This window comes from Sciurus carolinensis, chromosome 15, assembly GCF_902686445.1.
Source record: "Sciurus carolinensis chromosome 15, mSciCar1.2, whole genome shotgun sequence".
Lineage (NCBI taxonomy): Eukaryota > Metazoa > Chordata > Mammalia > Rodentia > Sciuridae > Sciurus > Sciurus carolinensis.
Genome location: NC_062227.1, coordinates 8094115 through 8106686, shown reverse-complemented (window position 1 = coordinate 8106686; position 12572 = coordinate 8094115). Strand labels below are relative to the sequence as shown.

At 38.1% G+C, this 12572-nt stretch overlaps 1 protein-coding gene and 1 pseudogene across 1 annotated transcript in view; one reads left to right on the top strand and one right to left on the bottom strand.

Annotated features, from left to right (window-relative positions):
- Positions 1 to 12572, bottom strand: part of Mfsd14b (major facilitator superfamily domain containing 14B) — a 63361-nt gene that overhangs the window by 22757 nt on the left and 28032 nt on the right. Inside the window, exon 3 of the mRNA XM_047526565.1 lies at positions 9618 to 9680. Coding sequence (XP_047382521.1) covers positions 9618 to 9680 — 63 coding nt within the window. The remainder of the gene's footprint in view (positions 1 to 9617; positions 9681 to 12572) is intronic.
- LOC124965719 (trans-acting T-cell-specific transcription factor GATA-3-like) lies at positions 3996 to 7316 on the top strand (annotated as a pseudogene).

Genomic DNA, 12572 nt, shown 5'->3' with positions numbered 1-12572 from the left:
TCAGTGCATCATGCCAAAACATGGCAGCCAGGAAGAAGAGAGTGAGAACCAGAAGCCAGGGACAAAATATGTCATTCCCAAGGCACACTCCCAGTGATCCAGCCATATCCCAGCGGTCTACAGTAACCAGCCACGAATTCAAATTATACGCCCATCAAATGGATTAGTCTACTGATTAGGTGCTCTCATAATCTTCACACCCATATGGAAGCAGATATCTTGCTTCTCTGATGTCTTGAATCTCTGGCTGCCTTAAATTGGTTTGAGTCATTGAAAAGGTACCAAATTTTGTATAAAAAACAACATACTAACAAAGGGCTCTTATTACTAACTTTGAGCTTTCAAGGTAGACATTGGACAGCTAAAGCAGCTATTTCTTTTTTCTTTTTTTGTTTTTGGTACTAGAGATTGAACTCAGGGGCACTCAACCACTCAGCCACGTCCCCAGCCCTATTCTGTATTTTATTTAGAGACAGGGTCTCACTGAGTTGCTTGCGCCTTGCCATTGCTGATGCTGGCTTTGAACTCTCAATCCTCCTGCCTCAGACTCCCAAGCCACTGGGATTATAAGTACGTGCCACCACACCCAGCTGGACCAGCTATTTCAAAGAAGAAAACAGTTAGTCAATCCACCTGCTCCTGTTAACCATAACTTTGGGGTAATGGTTAGTTTTATGAGTCAGTTTAGTGAGGCTATAGTATCCAGATATTTAACCTAACCCCAGTCTGGGTGTTGGTGTAGTTAACATCTATAATTAATTGGCTCTAAGTAAAAGGAATCACTCTTAGTAATTTGGGCAAGCCTCATGCAAGGTGAAGGCTGTGGCAGCAACATCTGAAGCTGCCAACCTGCTAGATGCCCTGCCCATTTCAGTCTTGGCAGGCCCCATAATCATGTGAGTTAATCCTTAAAATAATTCTCATAATAGTAAAATCATGGGGTGTATGTAGATGTATCCTATTGGTTTCGTTTCTCTGGAGAACCCTAATACAACTTTTCATTGCTAGTCAGACAACGTCTGCCATGTGTTTCAATTTCATAAAAAGAAAAAACTGTGGGTTGGGGTTGTAGCTCAGTGGTACAGCACTTGCCTCGAATGTGTGGGGCACTGGGTTCAATCCTCAGCACCACATAAATAAAAATAAAGGTATTGTGTCCATCTATAACTACAAATTTAAAAGAAAAGAAAAGAAAAAACTGCTGTGGGCCAGGGCTGTAGCTCGGTAGTAGAATGTGTGAGACTCTGGGTTCAATCCCCAGCACCACAAAAATATAAAATAAAATGTAATCTTTCTTAAAACCAAAAAAAAAAAAAAAAGAAAGAAAGAAAGAAATAGAAAAGAAAAACTGCTGAACCAGGTATGGTGGAACATGCCTGTAATCCCAGCAACTTGGTAGGCTGAGGCAGGAGGATCTGAAGTTTGAGGCCAGCCTAGGTGAAACCCTGCATCAAAATTTTAGGGGAAAAAACAAAAAACAAAACAAAAAAACCTGGGAATGTAGCTCAGTGGTAGACTACTACAAAAACAAAACAAAAACCCAAATAAACAAAATAGACTTATAAAAAAATGACTAGAAAGTAAGTCTGGGAATCTGAGAAGTAGAATCAGTCTGAGAATGTTTTTCTTTATAATTGTTAAGGTGAACACGTACTAAATTGAAGTATTAAGGAAGTGAACAATTTCCATTGGAAAAATAAAGCATTTGAATGATACTTCACAGAAGTAGAGAGCAAAATACATGTAAAAATACACAGTTTCAGGGCTGGGGTTGTGGCTCAGAGGTAGAGCACTTGCCTAGCATGTGTGAAGCACTGAGTTTGATTCTCAGCACCACATAAAAAATAAATAAAAAAAAGACATTGTGTCCATCTACCGCTAAAAATATTTTTTAAAAATAGTTTCATCTGTAATCAGGAAAACACAAATAAAATCCCCATTTAGTTGGGAATGGTGGTACGTGCCTGCAATCCCAGATATTCAGAAGGCTGAGGCAAAAGGATCCAAGTTCAAGGCCAGCCTGGGCAACTTAGTAAGATTCTGTCTCAGAATAAATAAAAAGGGTTTGGGGATGTAACTCAGTGGTAAAGTGCTCCTGGGTTCAATCCCCAGTACTACCAAAATAGTAATAGTAAAACATGTCACTGAATAGATAAATTTGAAAAATAACACCTGCATGAGTGTATGTTAAGACAGACAATATACAACACCGGTGGGATAACACAGCTGCTCTAGAAGATGTGTAAGACCCGAAAAATACCCAGCCTAGTTTCACCTTTATGACTCTAATTTTAGCAGTCAATACAAAATCCAAAATAAGATTTTAAAAATTTTTTATTATAGAATTATCTTCAACAGTGTGAAAACCACCTGGAAGGGAAATGGCAAGTGTATTATGGTACAATGGAATAGCATAAAATCATTACAAAAACATTGGCAAGTCCTTGCTTTGGAAGGTGGAGTGGGCTGTCAAATGACAGTATAAAGTGATCTTGATTATTCAATGACTGATACAAATTTTCATAAAATCACTACAAATTATCTTACTGTCTTCACTAATATCCATTTCTAATGATTCATGAAAAGAAAAATGTCAAATAATTGTTTAGAATACTAATTTAAACAACATAAAAATCATTGAGAATTAAAGTGTTTTTCTTTGTAAGAAAAAATGTTATAATAGAATTCTAGGAAGATAGAGTAGGAAGCACATGGAATCTGTCTTCCCACCTAGAGAGCAATTAACATTGGTAGACTCTAACAGATAATAATCACTTTAGAATTCTGGAGTGTACTGAAGGCTTACAATTTTCAGAAAAATATAATTAATTTTTATCAATTTCAGCTTTTAGCACTCTAGCCCATTTTCTACTCCAGTCCTATGGTAGGAAGCTAAGCAGTGCTTCTGGAATAACCCCCATACAACCTGTGGAGGCCAGCATTCTCCCCCAAGAGCTAGAGATCTGTGATATGATCACTGATTGCTGTCTTTTACAGCAGAAGTACAGGCAAAGAGGCCTTGTTATTGCCCCTCCCATGAGGCTAAAGTATCTTCTGGAGGACTTAAAGGGCCAATGGCCTTTTTTCTCTTTCCCTTTACTTTTCTTGTTTTCTTCTTCTAGAAGACAGATATTAAATATTAAGATATTCAAAAGTAACTGCACATACACTAGTAAATATAAAGTAACCATATATCCAAGGGAAGGCACACACTAAGAATATACCATAAGTTTATGCCTTAGGATGATCCCTGGCCCACAACAACAGTTAAAAAAAGAGAGAGAGAGAGAGAGAAAGAAAAACAAAACAAAACAAAAAAACCCCAGCAAACTCTGGAGAATCTGATCACCAGAAAAAAGCAAAACCAGAAACCATACCTGAAAAAGACACAATAGCAGATTAAAGGACTTTAAAATAACTAGCTTAAAGATGCTCAAAGAATTAAAGGAAGATGTGTGTGGGGAAAGTAAAAAAAATAAAAATAAAAATGACATAAGAAATAAACGGAAATATCATGACTAGACAGAAGACCTAAAAAAGAAATCAAACAAAAACTCTGGAGCTGAAAAGATACAGTAACTGAAAATTTAAAGTCACTTGAAGGATTCAAAGGCAAATTTGAGCAGGCAGAAGAATCAGCAAACTTGAAAATCAATAATGAAAATTAGCCTGAAGAATAGAAAAAAGACTAAAGAAAAGTGAACAGATTCGAAGGGATCCTGGGATACTATCAAGCAGACTAAAATATGCAAAGTGGGAGTCTTAAGAAGAAGAAAAAGAAAGGGCAGAGAGAAGATCTGAAGAAATAATGCCTGAAAACTTCCAAAGGTTTTTAAAAACATGTTTTTATTAGTACACTATAGTTACACGTAATAGTGGGGTTCATTTTGACATAATCACACATGCATGGAATATAATGGAAAGCCCTATTTCAGTCCCCCCAAACTTCCAAATTTTGATGAGAGATATGAATATAAATATATATAAGCAGTTCAATGGACTCCAAGGTAAACTCAGACCTATCCTGATAACTCATTATCATCAGTGTTGAAAGACAGTATAAGGGAATCTTTAAAGAAGTGAGAGAGAAGAAACTGAACACTGAACACACAGCGAATCACTAATAACCTATCAATATACTTCTCAACAGGGACTTGGGAGGCCAGAGAGCTTAAAATGACATAATCGGGCTAACCAAAAAACAAACAAGCAAAACACCTTCAGATGATTTTGATTCCCCTTTCATAATTTTTCCTGCATATACATACATGTGGGTGTATGTGTATGCACAAATACATGCATGCCAAAATAAAACAGAACTATATTTATGTCCTGTTTGTTTCACACATTATGATGTTCTTTGAACACATGTTCCTTTTATGTTTGTATGATATCATATAGCTCTATCACAGTGTATTTATTTGTTCTTTTAATTTTAAGGCATTTTAATTGTTTCCATGTTTACTGTTACAACTTCCTAGAAATAAAATTACTTTGTTAAAATATATGAATTCTCTCTCTCTGCACTGGTGGGGATCCATTCCTGGGCCTCCTGCATGCTAAAGTATGTTATCACTGAGCTACATCCCCAGCTTATATAAATATTTTCTAAGCTGCATTCCAGAAAAGCTAAACTCTTATCAGTACTGTATGGGGACTATCCCACCACACAGTGAATAAATTAGTTCTTATCAGTTTAAAATTTTACCAATTTGATATATAAAAGTATTACCCAATTTGATTTAGCTTCTTTGGTTACTTTTACATTGATGTCTTTTTTGAACTGCCAGTTTACATCTTTCACTGCCTTTCTGGAATATTGCTCATTTCCTTATGATTTTACTCTGACCATACTCTCATGTCAAGAATAGAATTCTTCTTTCTGTTATATGTTACAAATAACATTTTTCATTTGTCTTTTAATTTTGATGATGGTTGTTTTGGTTTATCAAAGTCTAAAATTACAAAATAATAGATTCATTCTTTTCCTTTATGAATTCCTTTTCTAAAACAAAGAAAATTCTTCCTCTAACTACTAAGAAAAATGCCCACTAATATTTCATTCTAACAGTATGGTTTGTTTTTGATATTTTTCTTTGCAACATTCAATATTTAGAATGCGAATATAGTGTTAAGAACTGTTATACATACTATCATTTAATCCTCACAAGCACCCTATTAGAAAGCATGCTTATCTTTCCCATTTCCTGAAAAATCAAGCTGAGGTTTAGGGAGGTAAAATCATTTAACTGAGTTAACATAGTTAATGAGATGCAGAGAAGGGATTTGAAGTTAAGGCAATCTGAAGCCATATTCATTCCACTATGTTGATAAGCATATTAAGAAATCTTAATAAAGCTATGTTTACTGCAGAAGTGTTATCTTTATATGTCTACCCTTGAAACAGTAACTAATGATTAAAATATTTAAGTCCAGATTGAAATTCGGTAATTCCTTTTCAAGTATGCATAAACTGAAATACCTTTTTTATTCCCTATCTTCTAGAATAACACTGTAGATATTCTTTGGTGGAAGCACGGCATGATGCTCATCTTTAGGTTGAGTTAGTTTTATTTTGCAGAACCAGACACATAAAACACACTTTATCAGTTTCTTCACAAGCCAAGATCCATAAAGTAACCTTCTTGAGAAACTACTGTATTTAAGGATGTACTTACTATAGTTTCATCAATGTTCTCTCTCGATTTAGTGTTGTTTTTTTTTAATCTATAGTTTGCATAAACTGGTGCTCACAGCATTCTGATATCCTTCCTTCTCTTACTATAAAGAAATTTCTTCTTTCAACCTTTATTTAAATTGTCTAGGGCTTGGGCAGCCACCACACTGCTTCGCCCTGGAACCTCAGCCCTTTCTCCAAGACGTCCATCCACCACGGTTCCCCTGGGCCACTCTCCGTGTACCCGCCGGCCTCGTCCTCCTCACTGGCGGCGGGTCACTCCAGCCCGCATCTCTTCACCTTTCCGCCCACCCCGCCGAAAGACGTCTCCCTGACCCGTCCCTGTCCACCCCGGGCTCAGCCGGCTAGGCCCGGCAGGACGAAAAAGAGTGCCTCAAGTACCAGGTGCCGCTGCCCGACAGCATGAAACTGGAGGCGTCTCACTCCCACGGCAGCATGACCACCCTGGGAGGGGCCTCCTCGTCGGCCCACCACCCCATCACCACCTACCCGCCCTAAGTGCCCGAGTACAGCTCCGGACTCTTCCCCCCCCAGCAGCCTGTTGGGGGGCTCCCCCACCGGCTTTGGATGCAGGGAGTGTGTGAATTGTGGGGCAACCTCGACCCCACTGTGGCGGCAAGAGGGCACCGGCCACTACCTTTGCAACGCCTGTGGGCTCTACCACAAAATGAACGGACAGAACCGGCCCCTTATCAAGCCCAAACGAAGGCTATCGGCAGCAAGGAGAGCAGAGAGACATCCTGTGCAAACTGTCAGACCACCACGACCACCCTCTGGAGGAGAAATGCCAATGGAGACCCTGTCTGCAACGCCTGTGGGCTCTACTACAAGCTGCACAATATTAACAGACCCCTGACTATGAAGAAGGAAGGCATCCAGACCAGAAACCGAAAAATGTCTAGCAAATCCAAAAAGTGCAAAAAGGTGCATGACACGCTGGAGGACTTCCCCAAGAGCAGCTCCTTAACCCTGCCGCCCTCTCCAGACACATGTCCTCCCTGAGCCACATCTCCCCGTTCAGCCACTCCAGCCACATGCTGACCACGCCCACGCCGATGCACCCGCCCTCCGGCCTCTCCTTCGGATCTCACCATCCTTCCAGTATGGTCACCGCCATGGGTTAGAGCCCTGCTCGATGCGCACAGGTCTCCGAGCGAGAAAGAGTCCCTCCGACCCCTTCTACTTGCGTTTTTGCAGGAGCAATATCATGAAGCCGAAAAGCGACGGATATATGTTTTTGAAGGCAGAAAAGCAAAATGATGTTTGTCATTTTTGCAAAGGAGCTCACTGTGGTGTCTGTGTTCCAACCACTGAATCTGGATCCCATTTGTGAATAAGCCATTCAGACTCATATTCCCTATTTAACAGGGTCTCTAGTGCTGTGAAAAATTGCTGAACATTGCATATAACTTATATTGTAAGAAATACTGTACATTTGAGGAAGACTTTATTGCACCTGGGTAGCTGTAAGGAAGGCATGCAGGACGCCAAGATTTTTAAGGAATATGGGGAAAATAAAGTATGGAATTCAGAAGAAACTAGGTCCAATATCCAAATGAACAAACTGCCAGTTTTGTTTCCTTTCACTGGCCACAGTTGTTTGATGCATTAAAAGAGAGAAAGAAAAAAAAAAAAGAAGCAAAAAAAGAAAGAAAGAAAACAACAAAAAAAAAAAAAAAAAAAAGAAAATAGAAAAAAAAAAGAAAAAGTTGTAGGCAAATCATTCTTTCAAAGCTGTGGGCCTCTGCAAAGGAAATACTAGTTCTGGGCAATCAGTGTTAAAGTCACAAATTGCCATCGAGGGTTTCAGAGTGTTATTTCTAGGCCTACATGCTTTGTGAACAAGTCTCTGTAATTGTTGTTTGTATGTATAATTCAAAGCACCAAAATAAGAAAAGATGTAGATTTATTTCATCATATTATACAGACTGAATTGTTGTATAAATTTATTTACTGCTAGTGTTAAGAGCTACTTTTTTTTTTTTTCCTTTTTCGGTTTTAATATTTTTCTTCTCTCTCAATTTTCGGTTGAATAAACTAGATGACGTTCAGTTGACCTAAGGTGGTTGTGCTCTGGAGGATTTATTTTTCATTTTGTTTTTTGGATGATATTTATTAAATAGCTTCTAAGGGTACAGCAGCATCTGTCTCCTCACTCATTCCTCCTTCGGCCTGAGCTCTGAGGGTGGCAGTGTATGAGCTACCCACTTGCATGTCAGCCTCCTGGGCCCAATAGGCCACATCCTGAGAGCAGCCTGCTGACTGTCATGTTCCGTGTTAGTGATCACTGCCTTTAACCAGTCTGTTGAAATCATACTATAAAAATAATAATAAAATATTCTAAAGCAACAAAATGACATCGTATCAAAGTGGCGGCCAAGCTCTTAGAGAATCTGGTAGCTCTAGCTAATTTAAGAATAAAGTCTTTAAAAAACAAAACAAAACAAACAAACAAAAAAAAAAACCCCAAAACCAGACATGTTCAGTTAAGTTGTTTGCTGGGAGACAATGCTGATCCTAGATGGGCAACACCTATTCCTTTGGGAAGCTGGGAGTATTTGGAATTTTGCTGGAGCCCAGAGGAATTTGTCCCAGGGTTGGAACAACTTCTGGGGTCCCCTTTAGGAGCTGCGGTTTCTCTGCCTGCTCTCCTGGTGTACCTGACTGATAATCTGGAAGAAGTGGGAAGGTTTCTGGCTGAGATTCGCAGGTGAAAATGGGGACCGGTGGATCCCTCCTCGAAATGTAAACTAGTTGGGCTGCTCTTAGTTCATTTCTGTTTTGCTTTTCTACTGTTGAACTGAATAACACCACAGTGGAGGGTTTATTGGGATGTTTGGGAAACATGAAATAACCATTTTGTAACTTATGCTGTATAGTTTCCTTTTACTCTGTCCACAGAATGTGTATCTATGGCACACATTTAAAAATCTGTTAATCGCCTCTCTGCTTTCTTAGCAAATATTTTAAACCTAAAGCTAAATGTTGAAATAAAGGAGAATCAAAAAAAAAAAAATTATCTAGGGCTGGGGATATAGCTCAGTAGGTAGAGTGCTTGCCTCACAAGCACAAGACCCTGGGTTCAATCCCCCCAAAAATAAATAAATTGTCTATATTCTCTTAAAAAATAGGTAAAGAATAAATCCTTTCCAAAAATGGGCACAGAATAAATAAATCATTATAATTGATGCTGCTCAAAGCTAGGAATCTAAGTTTCTATGGCTGAATTCAAGAAATTATTAGGGCATAATTTTAAGTGTATTGTTCTGCATAAAGCATAATTATAAACAGATTCATAGTGTCTAAGCTGAGAAGGGCAAATTAAGCCTTATACCCACAGACTTTACTATCATCTTTTCTTGCACACACATTAAAATCAAGATAATGAATTAAAGGCTAATTAAATCAAGTGTTAAGACTAAATAAATATCCAGCTGAATACTGATGCTTCCTTTTTCCTCAGACTCAAAGTCTATCTAAGATTACAGTGGCCCACTATTTTCTGTCGATAAGAAACACAGTTTCGGGGCTGGGGACATAGCTCAGCTGGTAGAGTGCTTGCCTTGCAAGCACAAGGCCTTGGGTTCAATCCCAGCACCGCAAAAAAAAAAAAAAAAAAAAAGAAACACAGTTAAAGGTAAACATAATAATTAAACCTTTATAAACTGTTGTGTACACACTGATAAAAATAAAAGGAGGCGTATAAAGTGTTCACATTATTTTTAACGATAAACCATTCAATGACTTATGTATTTGTGTTAATTTCATTCTGACTTTGACATTTCAACTAAAAATTTAAATTAAAGTCTCTGAAACAAATAGTAATTGCTTCCTTAAGACTCACTTAAATCTCCAAAGTTGAAGAACTTAAGGATTCCTAGTTTTGGTTCATTATGAACCACACAAAAATTGTTCTTACCTTTACACCTTGAATGAGACCATTCATGAGGAATGTGTGTTGAGGAAATGTTTCATGTAGAACCTACAAAAAGCAAACAAACATCAAAACATATTCAAATGCAAATTAAAGGGAAAGATTTCTGCCTCTACTAACAGTGAACTACAGAAATAAGATGAACCCTGCAATGAAATAATTATAAAATACTAACAAAATGCAGAAAAAAAGATTTTAAAGACACGAAAAGGTAATAAGATAGTAGATGCCCTCAAAGGGTTATTCAAACTCAGGGACCCAGTTTCATAACACCCAGGTAGTTCAGAAAAATCACAAGCCTTAGATTTGTATTATAGTACCTCCAGATGCCTGGTTAGAAAACCCAAAATCACTTCTGAAGAAGCCATGACCTAGGCTTCAAATCAACCATAGGTGTACTTTTTTCAAATGACCAGCACCTAATACAAGATAACTACATACAAAAGAAAAAAAGATTCTATGAGCAAGAAACAAACACTAAACAAACAAACAAAAAAATCACACACAGAAACAGATACCTCAAAATGTCAAATTTTGGAATTACCAAACGTAGATCTTAAAAATGAATATGCTGTTTCTGTTCTAAGATATAGAAGACAAGCCTGAAAACTTCTTTTTTGATGGACTACATTCAAACTTGAGATCCTTCTGTCATAGCTTCCTAAATTAGGGTAACAAGCATGTACTACCATGCTTAGTGCGGTCGTGTCTTTTTAGACATATACCAAAAGCAAAAACTATGAAAGAATAAATCAATAATACGCATTTCACTAAAAGAGCTATGCTCTGCAAAAGATACTGTCCAGAGAACAGACAGAATATTTGCAAAAAAAAAAAAAAAAAAAAAAAAATCTCAAAGGACTGTTAACTAAATTTTATAAAGAATTATTAAGGTTCAACAATAAGACAATTCGATTTAAAAATGTGCCATAGATTTTAAGAGGCATGCCACTAAATATATAAGGTGCCAAATAAGCATATGAAAAAGATGCAGTATACTATGTCATCAGAAGATGCAAATTAAACCAGATACTATTTTACACCTAACAGAATTGCCCAAATCTAGAATACTGACAACTCCAAAAGACAGTGAAGATGTGAGGCATCAGAAATTCTCATTACTAGTGGGAATACAAAATGGTACAGCCACTTTGGAAGATAGTCTGATGATTTCTTACAAAACTAAACATACTCATACTGGAAATTGAACCCACAGGCACTTAACCACTGAGTCACATCCATAGTCCTTTTTATTTTTTATTTTGAAACAGGGACTTGCTAAGCTGGTTTTGAACTTGCAATTCTCCTGCCTCAGCCTCCTGAGCTGCTGGTATTGCAGGTATGCACCACCATCCCCAGCTAAACATACTCTTACCAAATGATTCAGGAATCATGCTTCTGGGTATTTACTCAAAGAAGCTGAAAACTTACATCTACACAAAAACCTGCGCACAGATGTTTACAGCAGTTTTTATACCTGCCAGACTTGGAAGTAACCAAATGTCCTTCAGTAGGTGAAGTGTAAATAAACTGTGGTAAATACAGACTATGGCTAAAAGAAAATGAGCTATCAAGCCATGAAAAGACAATAGGAACCATAAATGCTAATTTCTAAGTGACAGACACCAATCTGAAAAGATTACATACTGCATGATTCCAAATACATGACCTTCTCAGAAAGGTAACACTATGGAGATAATAAAAAGATCAATGGTTGCCAGGGTTTGGGAAGAGGGAAGAGAGGACTAGGTGGAGCACAGAGAATTATGGGCAGTAAAACTACTCTATGATACTATACTATATACTCTCCTATATGATACTATAATGGTGGCTATAAATCATCATGCATTTGTCAAAACCCACAGAATATAGAATGTGAAATGTGAACCCTAATATTAACTATGGACTTTTTGTGATAATGATATATCACTGTGAGTTCATCGATTACAACAAAGGAACTACTGTGGTGGGGGAAAGAGGGCTGGCAGAGGCTTACATGTGTTGGGGCAGGAAAGACAGGAAACCTCTGTGCCTTCCTCTCAATTTTCTTATGAACCTAAAACTGCTCTTAAAAGAATAAAGTCTTGCTGGGCATGATGGCACACACCTGTAATCCCAGCAGCTCCGGAGGCTGAGGTAGGAGGATCACAAGTTCAAAGCCAGTCTCAGCAATTTAGCAAGGTCCTAAGCAATTCAGCAAGACCCTGCCTCTAACCAAAATACAAAAAAAGGGTTGGGGATATGGCTCAGTGGGTAAGTGCCCCTGGGTTCAAGCCCTGGTATCCCCCCACTAAAAAGAATAAAGTCTTAAAAAAATAAAACTAAAATCCATTCATAAATTACTTCCAGTCTTGGTATTTGAACTCTGTTTGTACTCAGTAAAAAGAAATACAAATACCGGATACCAAGTATTTCAATGGAATATCATTAAAGTTCTCAGAAAAATCTTCCAAAAATAATACGGGTTACAAGCATACAGACATTTTTCTTTAAAGAAAAAAGAATACAGATCAATATTAGAACCAACAAATTTGCTAGGTGCATCACAAAAATACAGCAAACTAGCAACACCAGCATATATATTTTTTTTACGTCTGATCCTGGGTATGCCGGTTATTAACCCATTGCCTCTCCATGACACATTGTCCCTTTTATACACTACTGTGTTGGACCAATGCTAAGATGCTAGAGACATTCTCAGACCTCCCTTGCCTCCTGGCTTCCTCTTAGTTTTTGTCAGTGGGAAACAGGGTGAGGGAAGTGCTGCTGTTGAACTGCACTAACTCCAGGGCTGCCTCACCTACCAAAGGGGCAGCAGTGCTGATTCCTCCCTGCGCCCTCCCACACTCACCCTCCCAACCTCAGACCTTCCTGATAACACTTCTACATGGAGATGATGTGAACATGCAGTCCCTTTGTGCAAGTGATGCAACCCAGGAA